We start from the raw sequence: 19,441 nt of genomic DNA, 5'->3' as shown, positions 1-19,441 counted from the left end.
TGATTGTGGGGAGACTGGAATGCTTTTTATTGCCCATCGGGCAGTAAAAATATTTATTTTAAACTCATCAAATAAGTGGAATTTTCCATTGGCAGAGATGTCTGCTTTTTCTCTGCTCCAGTTGGCCACAAGTCAAAGTGAATGTTTTTTTTTCTCTCCTTGAATCATGTAAAGAAGTGAGACAAGAAGTTGTGCATCTTGCTGCTCTGTGAAGGAGACAGTGTTTGGCGATTCAGACTTCAGAGCTTTGTTGCTTTTTTCAGTGAAGCTGTGCATTTTCCTCAGAACAGCAATGAGCATGCTGTATTCACTCCTGTGCTTGTTCTTCTCCTCCTAAAAAGAACAAATCTTTGACTTTAAGTGTTTGTATCCACCCTCATCTGGTCTTGTTCTCTCGCTGTGTCTGGAGCAGAATTTCGAGGTGAAGGCAGATGACCTGGAGCAGATCTGCGAGCTCGGCCGAGGAGCGTACGGCGTGGTGGACAAGATGAGGCACGTGCCCAGTGGCCTGATCATGGCCGTCAAGGTGGGTGAAGGAACGACCTGAGCCTTCATATTCAGGGAGCTTTTTGCACCTAACCAGCCAGTCTTTGGCAGGTTTGCCGGTTTGGTTTAGTTTGCTTAGGCTGGTGTGAAAGCAAAGCAGACCAACCACAGAACTGTGAGAGGGTATACATGTGACTTTGACAAATTCAAAAGCTAAACGTCAATTAAATTCATCTGCTGGTTATGTAAATAAAGCAGCTCTGGCAGCGTATCCAGATGTTATTTTGCAGTCTTAAGACGTTGACTTGACAGAGACTCTCTGATGGCTCCTCCATGTCGACCCTGTTAAAACATCGACGTCACAGTGGATCACTGCATGCACCTCTTCGTGTATCAGCTGAACCTTCCAGCAGCTCCTCTGCAGTCATTCAGTTCAGCAGACCTGCAGCTTCATCTGATCTTCCAGCTCTTGTCTTGACTTCCACAGTTCTCAGTGACTGTCGTATGTTAATGAAATTTAGGACAGTTTCAACCTAGAAGCACTTTGATATCTTTTTATAGCCTTCTCCTTCTTCATAGCATCAGTTAGCTTCATGTTCAGAACATCGCAAAACAGTACAACAACATCATTGCCAGGCACTAGTCATCCATAATCTTATATCTGTTATCTGTACAGGAAATTAAACAGGGGGTTCTCCTGTATCCCAAAAATTCCACTCATATACAATGATTAGCATTAACAAATATCTCATGTCGAAAACATTATACCACGGACAAAGCTTTCACATTCGTTTTCCCACAATACCCTCCTCTGCCAACTAAAACATGATAACGTTTTTATGGTTCTGTTTGGGAACTTAAACACGTTAACAATAAGGTTAGGACAGTAATAATAAGAAGAAGAAGAACTTCATTCATAGTTCACAACTTTTCATAACAAAGCTTCAAAGTGATTTTCATGCAATCAAACAATGAAAACAAAAGTAGCAAAAGAACCAAAAAACTAAAAATGAAGCAGGGAGCTAGCAGTTAAACAAAGGCCTTTAAGAAGTGATTTAAAAGATGTTACTCTAAGTCTCAGATCTTCAGGTCTCGGTCTCGATGGACAAAAATCTTTGTTCACATGTTGCAAACTGCTGTGAGCATGAAGAAAAACACAGAGACACTGTTAAACTAAAGATTCTGCATCATTCCATGTTATGAACCTTTGTGCTTTCTGTCGTCCTCCTCCTTCTCCTCCTCTTCCTCCTCCTCCTCCACTACTGCCTCCCCCTCCCCCAGCGGATTCGAGCCACAGTGAACACTCAGGAGCAGAAGAGGCTGCTCATGGACCTGGACATCTCCATGAGGACAGTGGACTGTTTCTACACAGTCACCTTCTATGGAGCACTATTCAGAGAGGTAGCATAATGTAAACACTAACATGCAACACACTTACTCAGAGCGGCAACAGCCTGTCACTTCATTGATGAGTTGACTGGAAGAAAATAACGACTATTTTGACAAATTGCTCAGGTCATTTTTTCAGACTGACTCCAGGTTGTAAAAGGTGAAAATCTGCTGCTTCTCTTGGTCTTTTTTTAGTAAACTGAATAATTTTGATGACATTATATGTTGTCACCTTGTGGGTTTTCACTGTTGAAAATGCAAAGATATAGGAAAGCTATATGAAAACCAATAGTTCCATATAAAACCCAGCCTTTCAAATAATTATTTTCTGCAGTTTTTCTCTTTCTGTCAGTTTTGTTAATAACTGATAAATCTGTAGTCAGCTGATTGTTGCCAATAATGTCCATAAGACTGTTAATTCTGCATCCATTGTTGACGTGCGGCAAAACTGGAACCCAACACCGCATCCAAATGACAAACAGGCCGGTGATGAAAAACACCTCTGAAGATTTTCGGATGCAGAAAGCTTCCTGCAGCAGTGCCTGGATGTTCAGGATTTCCTCGCCACGTCCGAAACACTGGAAAATCTGTCACTTCCTGTCTGTTTGGTATCCGGCTGGGTGCTTTTGTTTTTGTTGCCTTTTTTTTTTTTTTTTTTCCCCTGATCTCTTTCCAATCTGACTGTTGCCAGGGCGACGTCTGGATCTGCATGGAGCTGATGGACACCTCCCTGGATAAGTTCTACAAGCAGGTGATCGAGAAGGGCATGACCATCCCAGAGGACATCCTGGGAAAGATCGCCGTCTCAGTGGGTTCACTCGCACACTTCTAACAGCATAATGTGGACGATTAAAAATTAATTCCAAACGACATACTTCCTGTGAATGCCCAGCTCATGTTAGCTTAATGACAGATACTTGTTATGTAACTCTCATTTGCTTATTAATGGGCTTTGTTATTACAGATAGTAAAAGCTTTGGAGCATCTGCACAGCAATCTGCAAGTCATACACAGAGGTAAGAGCCTGAGTGGAAACCCATTAAACCTCTCAGAGACAGTGTCAATATCCACTTCTGTGATGCATCATCAGCAGCAGCGAGCTGCTTTTTTCTTTCTTTCTTTCTTTCTTTCTTTCTTTCTTTCTTTCTTTCTTTCTTTCTTTCTTGTTGTGTTATAGTTTTGAGGTAAAGCAGTGCAGACCTTAATCTGCACTTGAAGCTACACTGATCAATATTTCAATCACCAGACCAACAGATCATATGATTATAGTGATGAACCCATAAAGGATTATGTCCTGACTCTGCAGTCCTGGTTTAGATAATCTGGATGAACTGTTGATGCATGTTTATAGCTCGTTTTCTTTCCCCATGTGACTGTGTTGTAGCGATGCCATTGTACGACCAGATCATCACACGGCGTTGATGTAACACTGTCAAAGATGAACGCAGTCTTAATGTTCACTCTGATGGATTTAGAGGAAAAGATGAGGCTGTCTGCTCTCTGAAATTTTGCAGTCTCCCAATCTCTCTTCAAAGTCTTTGCCAGGCAAACACTCTTTTTTTTCATCCAAGGTCCCTTAAGAGGAGCTTGCCTTTTATCCACTTTAATCAGGCCTTCAGAATTAGGGTTACGATGATTCACTCACCAAGCAGGCAGAAGATCTTACCGACACGTTTCAGGACATAAGAAGGCATGCATCAATGATACTATGAACCACTTCACTAGCAAACAAAAGCAGCACAGGTTGCCTTTAATGACCTGCCTCTGTGCTCTACAGAATACTCTCCATTGGGTTTTTAGCTCCTCTGAGCTATTAAAAACATCAGCGTATAATTAAAACAGATTAATTAAAATTCAATACATTACACAGGGATCTGTCACGATTGTCTTTCAGTGGTTCACTAATTTCTGTGATCCTCTGACATGTACACCCCTCGTCCATCTTTAGATATCCTCACTCTCCCCCCCGACAGACGAATACAGTCGTGGACTGGCGATGAGCACAACCCTATAGCAGTCCATTTTCCATTAGCAGTCAATGGTATACCAGCAGTAAGAAAGTTCAGAAATCTCCCAGAGGTGGTGATTTGGAGAAAAAAAAACATCTTGATGATCTAAACAAAAAAACATAAAAAAATAAAAAAACATTTATTTCTTCCTTTTATGTTCTCTGCTGTTGAGACTTAAAGCTAACACAGATTTGTTTCTTGTCATGTATGTTCTCCAATGGACATGTTCCTTTTTACGTTTATTGATAATGTGACATAAAAAGAAAGAGTACTGTATGTCTTTCAGGATGACAATATATGCTTCTCTGGTCATAGCAATTATTCAGGTTGATATCTCTGTCATTTGTGCTGTACATGTATGCAGCTGTTTCTTGTTCACATGAAACCTGACGAAGACCTTGCAGGTTGAAAAGTTGCACTAAATACTTTGGAGCTTGCATATGTCAGTGTGCAGAGAGTTTCTTTTTCCTCGCTTACTGTTACTGTTGCTGTACCAATGTAGACGAGGAACAATCACACAGTTTCATTTAAGGGTTAATGCTTCCTGTGTCAAACCTCTGTGGCCCAGCTGTGACCACTGCGGCTCTTGTCGCATCACAGGCCCATGTAGCCATTTAGAAAGATGATAAGCGACTAAAATAAAGTCACACAGTCGGTGTCTACCAGAGACCACAGCTCTGTATCATGAGTGTAACTGCTGGCCATGAGAGAGAGTTGTTTCTTGACAAACCAGAACGTGTACAGTGGCTGCGCTCTAATTAAAACGCTGCTTTCTCTCTCTCATTGTAGATGTGAAGCCTTCCAACGTGCTCATCAACACGCAGGGCCAGGTCAAGATGTGTGACTTCGGCATCAGCGGCTACCTGGTCGACTCCGTGGCTAAAACCATGGACGCAGGCTGCAAACCTTACATGGCGGTAAGTAAAGGAAGAGGCTGGAATGAGGAGATTTAAAGTGCTGGTGTGATTCACTGTGGCTGTTGTACTACTGACGAACCTGAAGCTTCCCTTTTTGCATTGACTTGACTTTTGACGTATTTTTTTTATTACTGAAAGAAGTAAATAAGGTCTGTGGAGATGTACCAGAGATGGTCCTTTAGCCTCCAAGCTAAAAGCTCCAGTCCAGTGGAAGTGTTTGATTGACAGCTATGAGCAGGTGGCAACAACAGACTTATACAGACTTCCTCATAAAACATTAGCCAAACGCTAAATCACTCATGCTGGTTTATAGCAAACATGGATGTAAACAATGGCTGCGGTGGACATGTTGATTGTGTTTACATGTGCATTTTGGTGCAGGCAGCAGTGAAAACAAATGGGGACCCACTTGTAAAACCATCCCTCCATATTGACTCCACAGTGTACATTTAAAGCAGTTCTAATTGATATTTTTAAAACAACATATCAAATGATAATGTGAAAATGCTGTGCTCATGTCAGAGGGATCACTCACATTGACGACCCTGCGGAGAATTTTCGCTCAAATCTGCAGCTCCCCCGTGACCTTACGATGCATTATAGTGAGTGCCAGCTCATTGTTTAGCTTTAGTCTATAACTTTATTGTGCTGGTTCACTCTCACTGCTCTCACAGCACCGTTTCCAGCTGCAGCAGGCAGCTGTATCAGAGGAAAAGCTGTAAAAAACCACTGCTCAGCAGCAAACAGCAGACACAGACACAGTCAGAGAGCAGCTGGTGAACATGGAGCATTTAGCAGATAAAGAGCCAGAGATTTCCCTCAGGAGGAAGTGGAGACCAAAAACAGAGCTAAAAGAGGCACGATGCAATTTACAGAGTTAATCCATTTAATAATATATATAATATGATCTTTTCTCTGGTTAATAAGTGATTAAGTGTTTTGCCTATTGTGAGTGTGAGATCCAGTTTCTGTATCACAGCTTCGGTCGGATTTGTCCCTGAATACATCTCTGTGTGTGAAGTCTATAAGTTTATAACTTTGGCCTAACAGATTCACCTCTCTGTTCCTCATCATCATCTACACATTTAATGAGCCCAGTTACATTTTAACCCTGATAGCTCAGCTGCTGATTGGCTGAGTGGGTCAGCGCTCAGGGAATATCGTGGCCTGTGTGTACAAGAAGTTTAGGAAGACAGCATGTTGTGCTTTTCGTCCTTGACAACCGCTGCCATAAGTGACCTCGTCCGACTTTGTGTCCTGCAGCCGGAGAGGATCAACCCCGAGACGAACCAGAAAGGCTACAACGTCAAATCCGACATTTGGAGTTTAGGAATCACGATGGTAAATGAGCTTTTATTGCTTTTTATTTTGAATTTCAGTGGGAATTTATATCCAAAAACTTTTCATTTCACTCATCCTCAATTACACTTTTTATTTCCTGGATCTGTTCATTTTTTCCAAATGTCTTCATAATTGCAAAAATAATAAACTATCTGAAGGGTAAAAATGATTCATAAAAAAATGAATTTGGTGTTCTGTGAGGCATAGCTCTAGACGAAGTAGTGTCTAGACATTTTATTATGAGTTGTTAAATATTCATAGCTCTCTCATTTGCACATTTCCAACTCAGACCAGAGAGTATTTTGGCGTCAAGGATTCAGCAATCTATGGTAATTTCCTCTGATTTGAACCTGGCTCGTCCTTCTCTCTGCTTATTAGATCAGCTATTGCAGATGAGCGGTGAGGAGTAAATGTACCCAGCACATGTCTAATTTGAACGGTAATAAGAGTGCTAAATGTTTGGTGGGTGGGGAGGGGGGGGTTTAAATGATAGAGGTGAAGAGTTGAAACTGTTCAGCTTTTTTCACTTTCATTATGAATTCTAAGTGTTGGAGGGATTTTTTTTTTTTTTTTGCATGTCACCTCCAAGATGAAACGAAATTGGCCAAGACAGAGTGAGCAATCAGTGTGTCGCATAAAATACACTTTGGGTGATTTGGGGCTGATTTTTAAAGGACCTGTTACTTGTTGAGAACTGTACTTATGAGTGAAGAGGAATACCAAAATAGATTCGAAGTGAAAGAGTTGGTCTGAAGATTAGAAAACAGGTAGCTCTGGTTGTTTTTCTCAGTGGATAAACCTTTATAGTTTAGCATGTGTAAGTAAGTGTAGGTAACTCAATCTGAGCAACATTTCTATCTGATAGTTAGTCCCTGTGGTGGTTCACTCTAAAACATCTAGGCCCTGATCCAGCTGACAGTCAATAAGCTGTACTCATGCAGGTCTGGGCTGAAGGACTTGTTGCTCAGACAACAGTTTTGGATCCCTAAAAAATTCTGACACATTTCAAACCATCAGCATCACAATCTGAATAACTTGGTTAGCGTGCAATAAGACATGGTTTTGTCTAATTACATTACTAATGTACTGAGAGTCCCACAGTGGTGGCGGGGGATTGGGGTTGGGGGTGGTGGGTATCGCAATTCCATCTTCCTGTATCACAATATGAGATCGTGGATGTTTGTGTCATGCTTTCGGTCCGTCGCAGAATCGTTACTCTCCTACAAAGGAAGTTTGATGACGTTTTTATTAAGTGAAGGATTTTTGGATAAGATCTAAAACCGGGACACTAATGTGCAAGTATGTTAACTGTAGTCAGTGAGTGTGACCCATGTTTCTCTGTCTGCGTGGCTCAGATCGAGCTCGCCATCCTGCGCTTCCCATACGACTCATGGGGTACGCCCTTCCAGCAGCTGAAGCAGGTGGTGGAAGAACCTTCGCCCCAGCTTCCTGCCGACCAGTTCTCTCCAGAGTTTGTGGACTTCACCTCTCAGTGGTACGTCTTTTTCTGTTGTTTTTACCCCATTTTTCACCAGCCAGAACCACATCTCAGAAAACATTCAGTTCCATGTTTTTGATTGTATCCCCCCCCCCACACACACCAGAGCCAGAACAGGCAGCAGAGTCATTGTGCCCTTCAACAAAGCAACAATAAATCAGACAGAAATGTGTATTGGTTCCAGCTTAGTGGGCTTCAATTAATTTCCTCTTTATGAGACTGAGTTCATTATGACATTCTTTTGTTGTTGCTGTTGTTGTGAGGCCAGAAGCCTGCTCTGACAGGATGTGCAGGGATGTGCCAGGGCTCTCAACCTCTCCATGGAATATATCTGAATATGTAGAAATGAATTACTATTATCATTATCAATTAATCCATGGACTATTTTCTTGGTCTTTATTCAAGCTTTCAAATTGCTGTGTCTTACATTGTCAGACATTCAGTTTTCAGTGATATGAAACTGAGAAAAGCAGCAAATCTTCACATTTGAGAAGCTAAATTGGATAAATTGCTATTTTGATTTGACAGTTAATAGGTTTTCAAAATTGTGATGAAATAATCTATAAATCGACTTAATTGTTTCAGCATGCCTGTCTAGTGTGCAACACCACACAGTTCACCACAGGCCTCCAGCTCAGCTCTCAGTATGAGTTGTTGGGTGCTGGATAGACTGTGACCCCATTTGCACTTAGCCATTTTATGCTTCCTGGCTATTTGATATCATAAAAGCCAAGTGTTAACGTATCCAAGAAGCATACAGTGTGAGGCAGATATTTGAAAAGGTGTAAATGCATCTGTCTCTCTAAGATACAAACATAATGTTTACTCCTTCCAAGTGTCAGTGTCAATCTGTGGACGCTCACAGGGTTTTTCCTCTGTGACACAGCAGCTGAACTTACACTGACATTCTCTTATGAAAGTGACAGGAAGCAAGCGGCTTCCAGCAGTTTCATCACATGTAGTCGTACAGAGGACATAACATGCTGCCATAGCATTTATCTGATCCCTGATTAGTTTAATCGCTGAATGATCTGCGTGAATGAGACTCTGTGAAGGTGGTTGAGCTTTACTCTCACTTGATCTCAACCTGAGCTTCCTTTCTCAACTGATTTTATTTTTTGTAACTAAGCTGCAAATGTGTAGAAGTTATTCCTCCTCTGGCGTTTTGGGCAGTTACCAGTCAGTTTCAGGGACATTACCACCACCCTCTGGACTGGTGCAGAGCTGAACCTAATTTGCATGTAGCTGTGAACTGTGGACATATTTGTGACCAGGGACACATACAGTATATGTGACTCATAAAACGAGGTGGAGTTTACCTGGATATAAGACGCTCAAAATGAAAAGAGTAAATGTGGCCCGTGTGTCTGATGAGTCCAAACCTGCAGCAGGTTTCATTTCCTGCTGCTAAGTTTGTTTCATACATTGTTAGTTGCTTACTTACCCACGTAGGTTTTCATGTTGTGGTGAGACACATTTTTAAAGGCGGTGTTGGAAGGTAAACATGAATTTCATACTCCACAGATTCTGCAGAAGAGTTATGATCTGGTTGGATCAGGGAAGAATCTCGATGCATATATGAGCGTCTTAATGTTGAAAGAGTGGAAGTAAAAACGCAGGTCTGGTCTGTTGATATACCCTTGGGCAAGGCATCATACTCCCATCTGCTCCAGTGCAGCCGGTGCTATACATGCGATAATATGTGTTGCCTTGGTATAACGAAAAATCCAGTCTGTTGGGATAGAAATGCAATCAAATGAATGCATTTAGTGACCTAAATTATACACTGTGCTGTTGCAGTAAGATCAGAGGATAAAGCTGCCGTTTGAATAGTATTCTGTACTCTTAATGCAAATAACAGTATAGTGGTTTCATTCTTCTGTTGAGAACAAACAGTGAGCAGGCAAATACACATACTGGCAAATACACACTTGATGTAATTGTTTTGTCTGCTATTCTCATTAATGCTCCAGTGACTCATTATGTTTGGCTGTATGTTGTCTCAGTTACTGTGAGTCCACACATGCTGGCTTGTTTATTCCTGGGGAAAAAAAGGAATCTCAGATCAAAGTTCTCAGTCTATTAAAGAATAACTCTGATATTTGATAGGGACGAAACTCTTTGGAAATGGAGCAGTATTGAGTAAGAACAGTGTACCCGGCAACCGCAACACTTGTAATAACAATCTGAGCCTGGCAGTGGCAAAAACAAGCACACACGTACTTTGACTTGGACAGTTGCCCATTGGATTACATTGCAGCAGCTGTTCGTGGTTGCCGGGCACACTGTTCTTGTTCAGTGCTGTACTGATTCCAAAGAGTTTTGTCTCTAGTAATCATTTACACCCAGAAAAACATAGGAAAATAAGGCCCAGGTTCAAAAATATCAGAGTTATCCTTTAAATTTATTGTCAGGCTTTTGTAGAATGACAGTGAAGCAGCTGCTGAAATAAAAGCCGAGCTTTAAGACTGAGGTTTAGTTCATGTTGTGATGTTACATTTGTTGTGAGTTGATCTCCATGTTGTTTTTTGCTTCTGCAGCTTAAAGAAAGTTTCCAAAGAGCGGCCGACTTACACAGAACTCATGGTGAGTGGGTTTTTTTTTTTCCAGTTTTTTAAAAATGTATTTATTTTTGTTCGTCTCACTTACTACTGTTGTTTTATTGTCATTATTCTACTCTATGAACAGATTAGATTCATTTTTTACCTGTGGTCATCTTGTAATACTGTTTATCAGACACTGGAGGGCGCACTAAGACTATTAGTTGTATATGACTAAAGGTCTATTCTCCCACATTAGTATAGACAAACCAAGATGCTCCATTAGTCAGTTCTCAATGATACACTGGACTGATGGCCTAATAAAATCTAATTACACCCAGACTAAATTAATGTCATTCTTCTCCGCAGCAACATCCCTTCTTCACCTCCCATGAGGCCAAAGAAACCGACGTGGCTAGCTTTGTGAAAGTCATCTTGGGGGACTGAGTTGCCACACTTGCACAGGAGTGGAGGGAGGATCTGTCAAAAAGAAAAAGAAAAAAAATACAACAAACAAAACAAAGCACCAATCGCAGCCCCTGTTACCTGCAGGACTCCCCTCCACCTCGCCATAGTCCCACCCCTCCCTCCGCAGACAGACAGACAGAACCAAGGGGAGAAGCTGCCGAAGCAGACCGAGGAGTTGGGCCCAGCCTCCATGTGGCCTCCATGTCCTCTGTGCATTACCTGACATGGGAGAGGGGGTGGGGGTGCTGGGTGTCTCACTCATAATCTGGAATAATTTAAGATGTCTATATGCAACTCCCTCTTTGGTTAGATTTGTCCCACCTCCGTGCATCACCTATTACTCAAACGTTGTTATTAGTCAGCGAGTTGACTGTGTGGCTTGTCGTAACGGTCAAACAAACAAAAGGTTTTTTTTTTTTTCTTCTTTTTGCTGAAAAACAAGTGAAAAGAGGTGCAGATTATATAAAAAAAGATGAATGATATAATGCTATCTATGTATAATCTAAATGTTTGTATACTCAAAGCAAGTGTTGCATTGGTTTATTAATTGACTGCATGTACAGAATATATCTCTGAGTAAAAACGGGCTCAGATGGCCAGTGAGGAACAGTCGTAGAGTCCGATGGTTGAAGACCTGGAGATGTACGGCCTCACTTCAAGGCCCTCCCAGTGGTCACAAATAGGTACTGCACTTCAACTGCTTTCCCTTGATTACAACGGAGGTCTACTACACATTTTGGGCTCTGGCTGCCTGTGAGTGTGCGTAAGTGTGTTTGTATGTGTGTGATCTGGTGCATGACGTGTGTGTGTCCGAAGAGCTGCACGATTCTGGATGAAATGACAATGGTAACACTTTTTCCTCTGCGGTCTCGTTGCGCCTGTGAGAGCTTGTCAGCTGAAGTGATGCTCTGTCTTAACTGAGACAGATTTTGTGTCCAAATGGCAGAGTAGATTTGTGACCTTGGTAACTTTTTATATTTTGTTGTAGCATATCAGGTGGTTGTCCAAACTGTGTCCAGACACTGGTGCACTTAAGCATATGCATGTGCCCATCGTCGCCCAAATCTGAAAGAAAAAAAAAGTCCATCCCCAAAGGGATGTGATAATTTTTTTCTATAATCAGAAGTTTTTCTCAGAACTTTGGGTTGGATACTTTGTGTCCTTAATTCTGACAAATCTTTTTATCAATTTTGTTTGTGGTTATTTTTGTTCAAACCAAAATTTGGACCGAAATTAAATTCTTTTCACTGGAAAAATCTGAACTTGGAACTTAGAACTCAGAAGTCTGACTGTCCACGTGTGCAGGGGTCTGCACAGACTGTTGCCCTGCAGCTTAGTATTTATGTTCGCACGTGCAGACAGTTCACTGGTCAAGCAGGTGAACACGTCCACAGGCTTTTGTACAAACAGATTTTGTGCGTTGCTTTAGAGTTCAACTTTGGTGAACCTACATCAGCGCTGTCGACAAGTGTCAGATTTACCTGACCGTGCTGAATCTTTAAAAGAGTATCCAGTCTTTGTCGAAAAGGGTTTCAGATGATCCAACAAGCACTTTGTTTGAAGTATACTGACACATTCGCTTTGCCATTCTCTCTCGAGCGTTACTGGGTATTCAGTTTCTGTTTCATTTTCCTGAGTCAGTCAAGAGGTGTAATCAAGTCTGGTCACCTTTTGATGCAACTTTGGGAAAAATTAGAAGTTTTCTGCAGCGCAAATCCACAACATTGTTCAGAGGTACAGGATGAAATTGTGATTTAAATCCAGTCAATCGTGCAGCCCAACATGACACACACATTTTTAAGTGAGGTGTGTGTGTGTGTTGACATTGTGGTCAGTTGTGGGAGAAGATTGCCCATATTCTCCTTCTTGTCTGTACTGAGCCAATCACAACCATCTCCACTCCTTGTTCAACATGAAAAGAACTGGATATTATTACTATTATTATTATTAATATTATATTAATTATTGTTGTTATTATTTAGATCCAGGTTTTTTTCCCCAGACATATTTACTGCAGTTTCTCTTATTTATTACAACTGCTGTTTTCCCTCTGGAAACTTGACCGATCCATTAGAGACTTTTCTTGTGTGTTTGTGTGGGCTTTGTTTGTTTTAGTCGTGTTCTTCTTGGCTCAAACACGTAAATGCTTTTAAACTGTAACTTGCAAGCCTTCTATGTGCCTCTCTATAGAAAAATGACTAAGGAAAATAATATGTTGTAATAAGGATGATGCAGGGATCTCTGCCTCTCCCATCATGTCACCTTCCTCCCTCTTCACACGCTGCATGGCATCGTAATTCCACTTCCTGTTTGTTTTGATTACTATGTGCTTCTTGTTGTAGATGGAGCTCCGGATTGTCAGTATTTTTCTTCTATATGTTTGTACTCATCTTTGTTGTTGCCTTGGTTCTTGGCTTTTTTCTCACGGTTGGTTTCTGATGGCAGAAAGTGGTGAGCTGCTCGCAGAAGAGCTCGACTGATGCTTTTAGTTGTTATGCAAGTACTACTCTAATGACAAAATGGGAAACTTGAAATACTGTATGTGGCAGGATGGCAGGGTATTGTCACTTTTGGAGAATTTACATCATCTTCTTGCCTATAAATATCTTGTTGCTGGGTTATCACTTGATGTTATTCTGCATTTGTGTCTGTTTTGAGTCCATTTTTGCTGAGTTTCAGTGGCTTTGTTAGCGCTGAAGTAGTTTGATTGTTCTTAAAGGCACAATCTGTGATGTAAAAGAGGACAAAAAGGGTTGGAATCTGCTATGACTCTCAAATTGATTGACATGACACCATTTTAACCTTTTCCACCCACTGTTTAAACCATGGGAAGCTACCACTACGTAGAACTTGAACAGTCTGCCAGCATTAAGACAAAATATAAATATAAATATGTAAAATGTATCTATAAACAGATTAGTCTTGAGTTTTTACTGTGACCATTTTCAGAACTGCTTGATTCTTAAAATAATCCAGGTACAATGCATGGAAGGCTATACAGCCAAAGATAGATATGGTGGCAGTTTAACATTATAACAAATCCTTTAAGATTTTATATCCAGGACTATCACACAGGTTTAATATATTTTTTTTTAAAAAGTGAGCATTTGTTATAAATTCTTCAGGGTGTTAAATGGTTAATACAGAGACAAATACTAGACAACCCCAAAAGGTTAAAGGTGCATTAATGATCTTTTTGGCCACCTGGGGGCAGCAGAACAACCTGTAAACACAACATCACTTTATAAAGTTATGGCAGACATGTCAGTTGCCTGCTGACATGTACATGAGCATTTGTAGTTTGTAGTCTGGCCAATTGGTGAAGACCACGTCTAATTTTAACTCTCTACTAAGTCCTCTAAGTCATACTTTGTCCATCTGCTGCTTGTTGCGGGCAGGTAGTGTACATTGGGTATACTGTATTGGAGCAGGTTGATGAGAGCAGTGACAATGAACCAAAACAGCACGGTTAAGGCAGGCGCAAAATCAAATCGTGAAAACACTTTATAGAGCTGAAGGAAACCACAAAGTCGGGCGATAATTGTTCATTTATGTCACACAAGGTCTTTTGATCATGGGTTACTATAAAAAGATGAATTAATGCAGCTTTAAATGATTATATTCTGCTGAAATCAGGCTCAAATTTTCAATTGGTATCTTACTGCAATCAAAAAAACATTGTTTTTTTTCATCACTGTCGTCATCATTTAATTTATTTGTGTCGTTTTTATACATTTCTGACAGTGTCGCCCTCCAGTGGTGATATCAGAACACACTAATACACCCTCTCATCAGGATTGTCTTAATTTTCTACAAAATAAAACTTACACCATCAGAAAATTAAGAAAGATATAAAGCCCTAATAATCCTAAAATTTAATAGTTTTGGAATTTTGTGATTAGAAATCTTTTTTAAATGCCAAATATCAAATACTCTTGGGCTCCATAGAAAGATACTAGTCAAATAAATATACCAGATACAGTAGCTTTTAAGTATTCAGCTATTGCGCAAATACCCCTTCAGTTTTCATGTTCAGTCACAGATTGGGCCTTTAACAGACTTAACCAGGTTGTACACTCTAATGTTCAGTACATTCAGTAGCATTCATATCTCTTGCGAAATAATATTCTGTCTATGCTGCTTTACAGCCTTTCAAAACAAAGTCTTTTGTTCTTAGTCCCGTACAGTCTGCTCTGTCATTTAAACACATTCACCAGGGAGTTTCCTGTTTTGTAGCAGACAAACAACTTTCCTTTCACCCTTCTCCTCATAATCTGTTCCTCGCAGGGCAAAGGTCCCACAACCTTTTGCCTACCCCTCACCAGGTAACTCCTTAATGTTCCTCGAAGTGTTACTAACAGACAAACTCCTGGCTCATTAAGCTTCCTTTAAACACCCACCTCCATCAGTTCCTCTCATCACAGTTACCAAACCCCAGCCGACTTTGCTGATAGGCTTACGAGACACAGTGGATATGATTGCGTTTTTACTCCTACATACACCTCATTTCCTTTTCTCTTCCTTTGTAGTGCAGGTGAGTCAGAGGGTAGGTGGCAGTCTGTCAGACAAAAATCACTGCCAGTCAGCGTAATGAGGACATTAGGCCTCCCTCATTAGTACATTTCTGTGCCAAAGGTGGAAATATGTTCATGAGAAGCACTTATTGCTCTTAGTGTTTTATTGCATGATGAAATTAGCAAAACTCAAGTCACGCTTTTTCTCAGCAGAGTGAGAAGGTTGTTTAGGTCTAGTGTGGCCTGTCACAGGTCCATCCTGATCGGGTCGTCCACTGCATGCTGTTTCTCTCTCTCTCTCCCTCTCTCTCTCTCTCTCTGGAAAAGACCCTGGCGAGTCCCTGAGGGTCTCATGATGAGTAATGTACCAGAGTCCTCTTTGTTCACCAGATAATCAGCATCATTTTCACTAATTTAGCGAATGTGACCAAAGAGCCGGAGTAGAAAAGCAAGAGCTCACATTGAGCCGGGCTCAGGGGACGGGGGAGTCTTTGAGGAGGGGGGGACAGTGTGTGCAGACCTCCAGCTGCTTGATGAGCGTCTAGGAGAGAACTAGTCCAGACACTCTGACATCCCACCTGCTGAAAACAATGAGATGCTCCCCTATCATTCATCATCACGTGCATGGTTTCGTAGCAGCGATTTAGGTGTGTGTAGTTTTTGTAGGTCTTTTAAGTGCCTAACAATGCATTTCTGTGGTGTACATTTACATTTAAACACTTCTTCGTTGTTGTGAATGATGCTTAAACACTGTTTTTGTCCTTCAGTTCTTCTCTGGGACACACTGACACTGCATGTTGCTGTGATGTTTTGCACTGTACTGAGGAGCCATATCACACAGTCACATTATGAGTGTGTTACTGTAAGCAAGCGGTCATTTAATTTATGAAAGTTCTCAGCCTATGTGGACATTGTTTCAGTTTAAGCAGGGAATTTTGTGGCTTTTTTGAAAGAGCTTAGAGTTATAAGGTTCTGACTTTTTATAAATGAAATTGTGATGCTGTAAATTCTCAAATAGTTGCTGTTTTGCCTACAGAGGGCACTGCACTTTTATCTGAGACCCACTAATTATACTCTATATCTGCTCCTATTTGTTTAGGTAGTTTGTTGTTGCTGTTCCTGGATGCTTAATGCAAACTCAATCCATTCTTGTCTCTTTTAGATTATAAGCCTTCTTGAGGTTTAGAGCCAGCGTCCCTTAACTTCCCCTGAAAACTTTTATTTTGAAACATTTGCTGGAAGTGAAGTAAAGGAGGCCTGTGGAGTGTTTCTCAGCAGAATGCAGTCTGTGTCTTTGATGGCGAACAGGCACACTGAGAACAGGCACACTGAGTGCACATTTGGCTACATAAACATTTGCAAACCTTATATTTAATTTTTTTTTAAAGTCAGGTTTACATCAGCCCACACTCCTCTGCTTCTGTTCTCTTGCTGGTGCATCGCTGCGTTTCTCTGTGAATTACCACCATCAGCTGGCAGTCAAGGCTTAGATGTGAAGCCTGTGAAGTGTGTATCGTCTCACAGGATGCATATGTAAGAAAAATTAGAAACTTGCAGAGACATTGCTCAGTTGCACAAGCAGTGGTCAAAAAATCATGGCCACTATTGTCCCACAAAGAAATAAAATATAAATTACCAAAACTGGGAGAGGCATTTTGCTTTCTTTTTAGTTTCTGTGTAATTTATCTGCCAGCAGCTTTCCAAAGTTGCAGTTCAATTGATATTAACCCACATTTTCTCATCCCCACTAGTAGAAAATGATCAAATAGAGTGATTTTTTTGTAAAAGAAGAAAAAGAACCACAGTAATGAATATTATGAAGCCACACTTTAGAGTTACTGTGCTGAACTTACCATGAGAGCAATGTAAGGGTTTCTCTTACCCCTCAACTTATGCTCGGGGTTTATTTGAGAATTTACAGTATCCACGTTAATCATGATATTGAATTCATTTATGATTATGAAAGTGCATGTTTTTTTTTAAAGGCAGAGCTTTTCATCTGTGGAAAAGCCTTTAGCACTACTAACAAGAGTACTGTTTTATCAAATGCTCATTCAAATATTTGACGCTTAGTATGTCAGAGCCGCTCTCAGAATCTTGTAACTCCACAGTCAATGTTTATTTCTCCAAGCAGCACTGACACTTCTGGTCATAGCTGACTCATATTCAATCTTCAATAGGCTATAATGAGAAAAGAGTCGAGTCCAATCACGCGTCACATGGTATTTTCCTGTGTGTGTGTGTGTGTGTGTGTGTGTGTGTGTGTGTGTGTGTGTTTATGTGTGTGTGTGTGTCCCATTTGTCTGTCCCAGTCAGTGTGCTGGCCGGAGGGCAGTGCTATCTTTACCCTGCTGTTCCTCTCTGGGGAGATAATGGAGCGAGTGTCATCGCTGACACAGATAAAACAGTCTTCATCCTCCTCAAAACCTGCATCATGAAAAGGCGTTTTTCTCTTTGTTTCAGCTTCTCGTACATGTCAGACCTTGTGTTTTCTGTGTGAGTGTCTCATGTATGTCTGCTTGCACGTGGGAGTTCCCGTCCGTGAATCTATTTTGGCTTGCTGTCACCTGCTGAGTAAACCTTGATCACTGGGGGTCAATGGGGGCAGGACATCCGAGTGGAAACTTTCCATCATTACTCCCCGCTAACCTCTGAGTTTTTCTGAGTGCCCAACAACAGGCACGTATTTCTGGATGATGCGTTACATCCAGTAGGCACGTGGCTTTTACTGGAACAAGGCGCCTCTTTTTTATTTAAGTGTTTGAAGGCCAGATAGATTTGTGATGCTCAGAAAGAATCAGAGGAAATTTTGCTCACCTTCTTCCTCATCCTCAAAATGTGTCAGCGGATGAATCAAAAATATCAGTACGCCTGCATAAGAGGAATCCTTCCAGCCCTTTACAGATTGTGTTCTGCCAGATTTTGCCAGATTATATCGAGTGTAAATCTGTCGTTCTGTGTGTGAACTGTGCTGAGGTTCTCTTTGTTTTGTTTTTTTTTTAACCCATCTATTGCACAACATTTCTTGCTTCGAGCATTCTCGAGGTTGAATACTACGACATGACTTGTGAACCGTGGAGCTTTCTGTTTCTCTGTTGCAGGTGGTAAACTGCTGGTACACACAGCTGTATGTGACTTCTGATGTTGCGGTGTTGTGTTCTTCTATTCGGGGTGGGGGAGGATGTGTCGGGGCAGCGCCAGGCTGATTTTTCAGAATAAGACGTATCTAGAGATGCTACTGTACGTGGAAGAGGGTCTTTCGTTGCTGTCGGGTGGGTTTTCGGGGAGGGTTATCGCGGCTACAGCTCCTCGCCCCATGGGAAGTGAAGTTCTCAGTATATTTACACGTCTCTAAAGCCTCTGCTAAAGACTGATGACTGTTCATTTAGAGCTCAATGAATTTCTATAAATATTTTAGATTGCTCAAACTGATTGTGTGCAATTGTAATGATGGAAATTCAATAAAAAAGAGGTATTTTTACACAATAAGCTCCTTGTCTGTTCTGTTGTTTTAGCATGTCTTTTATTTTTGGAGGCCAAAGGGTGACAAGACTAATGTGTTTAAGGTGCTATATGTAAGTTTTTGCTATTACATATTACTACATTCTAGACTGGTTAGCAAACAGCTAAGCTAGAAACATTGTGAGTTCAGCATCAAATGGCAGTGTTAACTCATGTTATGCCTCTATTTCTATCACCTCTTTTCTTCTTTGAAGTTAGCATGCTAACCAGCTAGCCCTGGCCCGTCATATCTCGTAATACCACTTTGTAAGTCGCTCAAGTGTCCAGTCTCAGAGGACTTATTTTAATCTCTTGTAACCTTCACAACTCAGAACCAGTTCATCGCTTTCTTTCCGTGTAACCTCTGATCTGTTGATTTATAGATCAAAAGAAAATATCAAGGTTAAAATCAGGACTAAAGTTTATTTTATCTTTTCTCATTGCTGTTTCAACAGTATTTAACTTAATTTCAGGGTTAAGTAGTTATTTAAAGTAGTTATAATGTAGTTATTTAAAAGCTGTTGAAACAACTGTTTTGTTACGCTGACATCTTAAAAAAATAAATAAATAAATCTTAAACTTTTCAACCAAATCTAGCCCAATTTTAACGTAGACATGGAGCTTCATATCATCACATCAGCTCTTGTTTGCTTCTTTCCTTTTTTTTCTCTTTCTTTATTGACCTCAAGGCCTCAGACTGATGTGTTTGGGTTGTAAATTCTCCCCTGGAGGCCAGAGAAGTGTCACGTAGCACAGCAGCTCCAAAGCGTTGCACTCC

At 40.9% G+C, this 19,441-nt stretch overlaps 1 protein-coding gene across 1 annotated transcript in view; it reads left to right on the top strand.

Annotated features, from left to right (window-relative positions):
* Positions 1 to 18,651, top strand: part of map2k6 (mitogen-activated protein kinase kinase 6) — a 34,211-nt gene extending 15,560 nt beyond the window's left edge. Inside the window, exons 4-12 of the mRNA XM_018666626.1 lie at positions 413 to 526; positions 1,768 to 1,887; positions 2,567 to 2,683; positions 2,840 to 2,891; positions 4,674 to 4,801; positions 6,065 to 6,142; positions 7,498 to 7,637; positions 10,181 to 10,226; positions 10,550 to 18,651. Of these exons, the coding sequence (XP_018522142.1) occupies positions 413 to 526; positions 1,768 to 1,887; positions 2,567 to 2,683; positions 2,840 to 2,891; positions 4,674 to 4,801; positions 6,065 to 6,142; positions 7,498 to 7,637; positions 10,181 to 10,226; positions 10,550 to 10,627 (873 nt within the window). The 3' untranslated portion in view covers positions 10,628 to 18,651. The remainder of the gene's footprint in view (positions 1 to 412; positions 527 to 1,767; positions 1,888 to 2,566; positions 2,684 to 2,839; positions 2,892 to 4,673; positions 4,802 to 6,064; positions 6,143 to 7,497; positions 7,638 to 10,180; positions 10,227 to 10,549) is intronic.
* The last annotated feature ends 790 nt before the right edge of the window (positions 18,652 to 19,441 follow it).

Source organism: Lates calcarifer, linkage group LG23 (assembly GCF_001640805.2).
Source record: "Lates calcarifer isolate ASB-BC8 linkage group LG23, TLL_Latcal_v3, whole genome shotgun sequence".
Lineage (NCBI taxonomy): Eukaryota > Metazoa > Chordata > Actinopteri > Centropomidae > Lates > Lates calcarifer.
The sequence above is the reverse complement of the archived record's forward strand: the minus strand, read 5'-3'. Positions and strand labels throughout refer to the sequence as shown.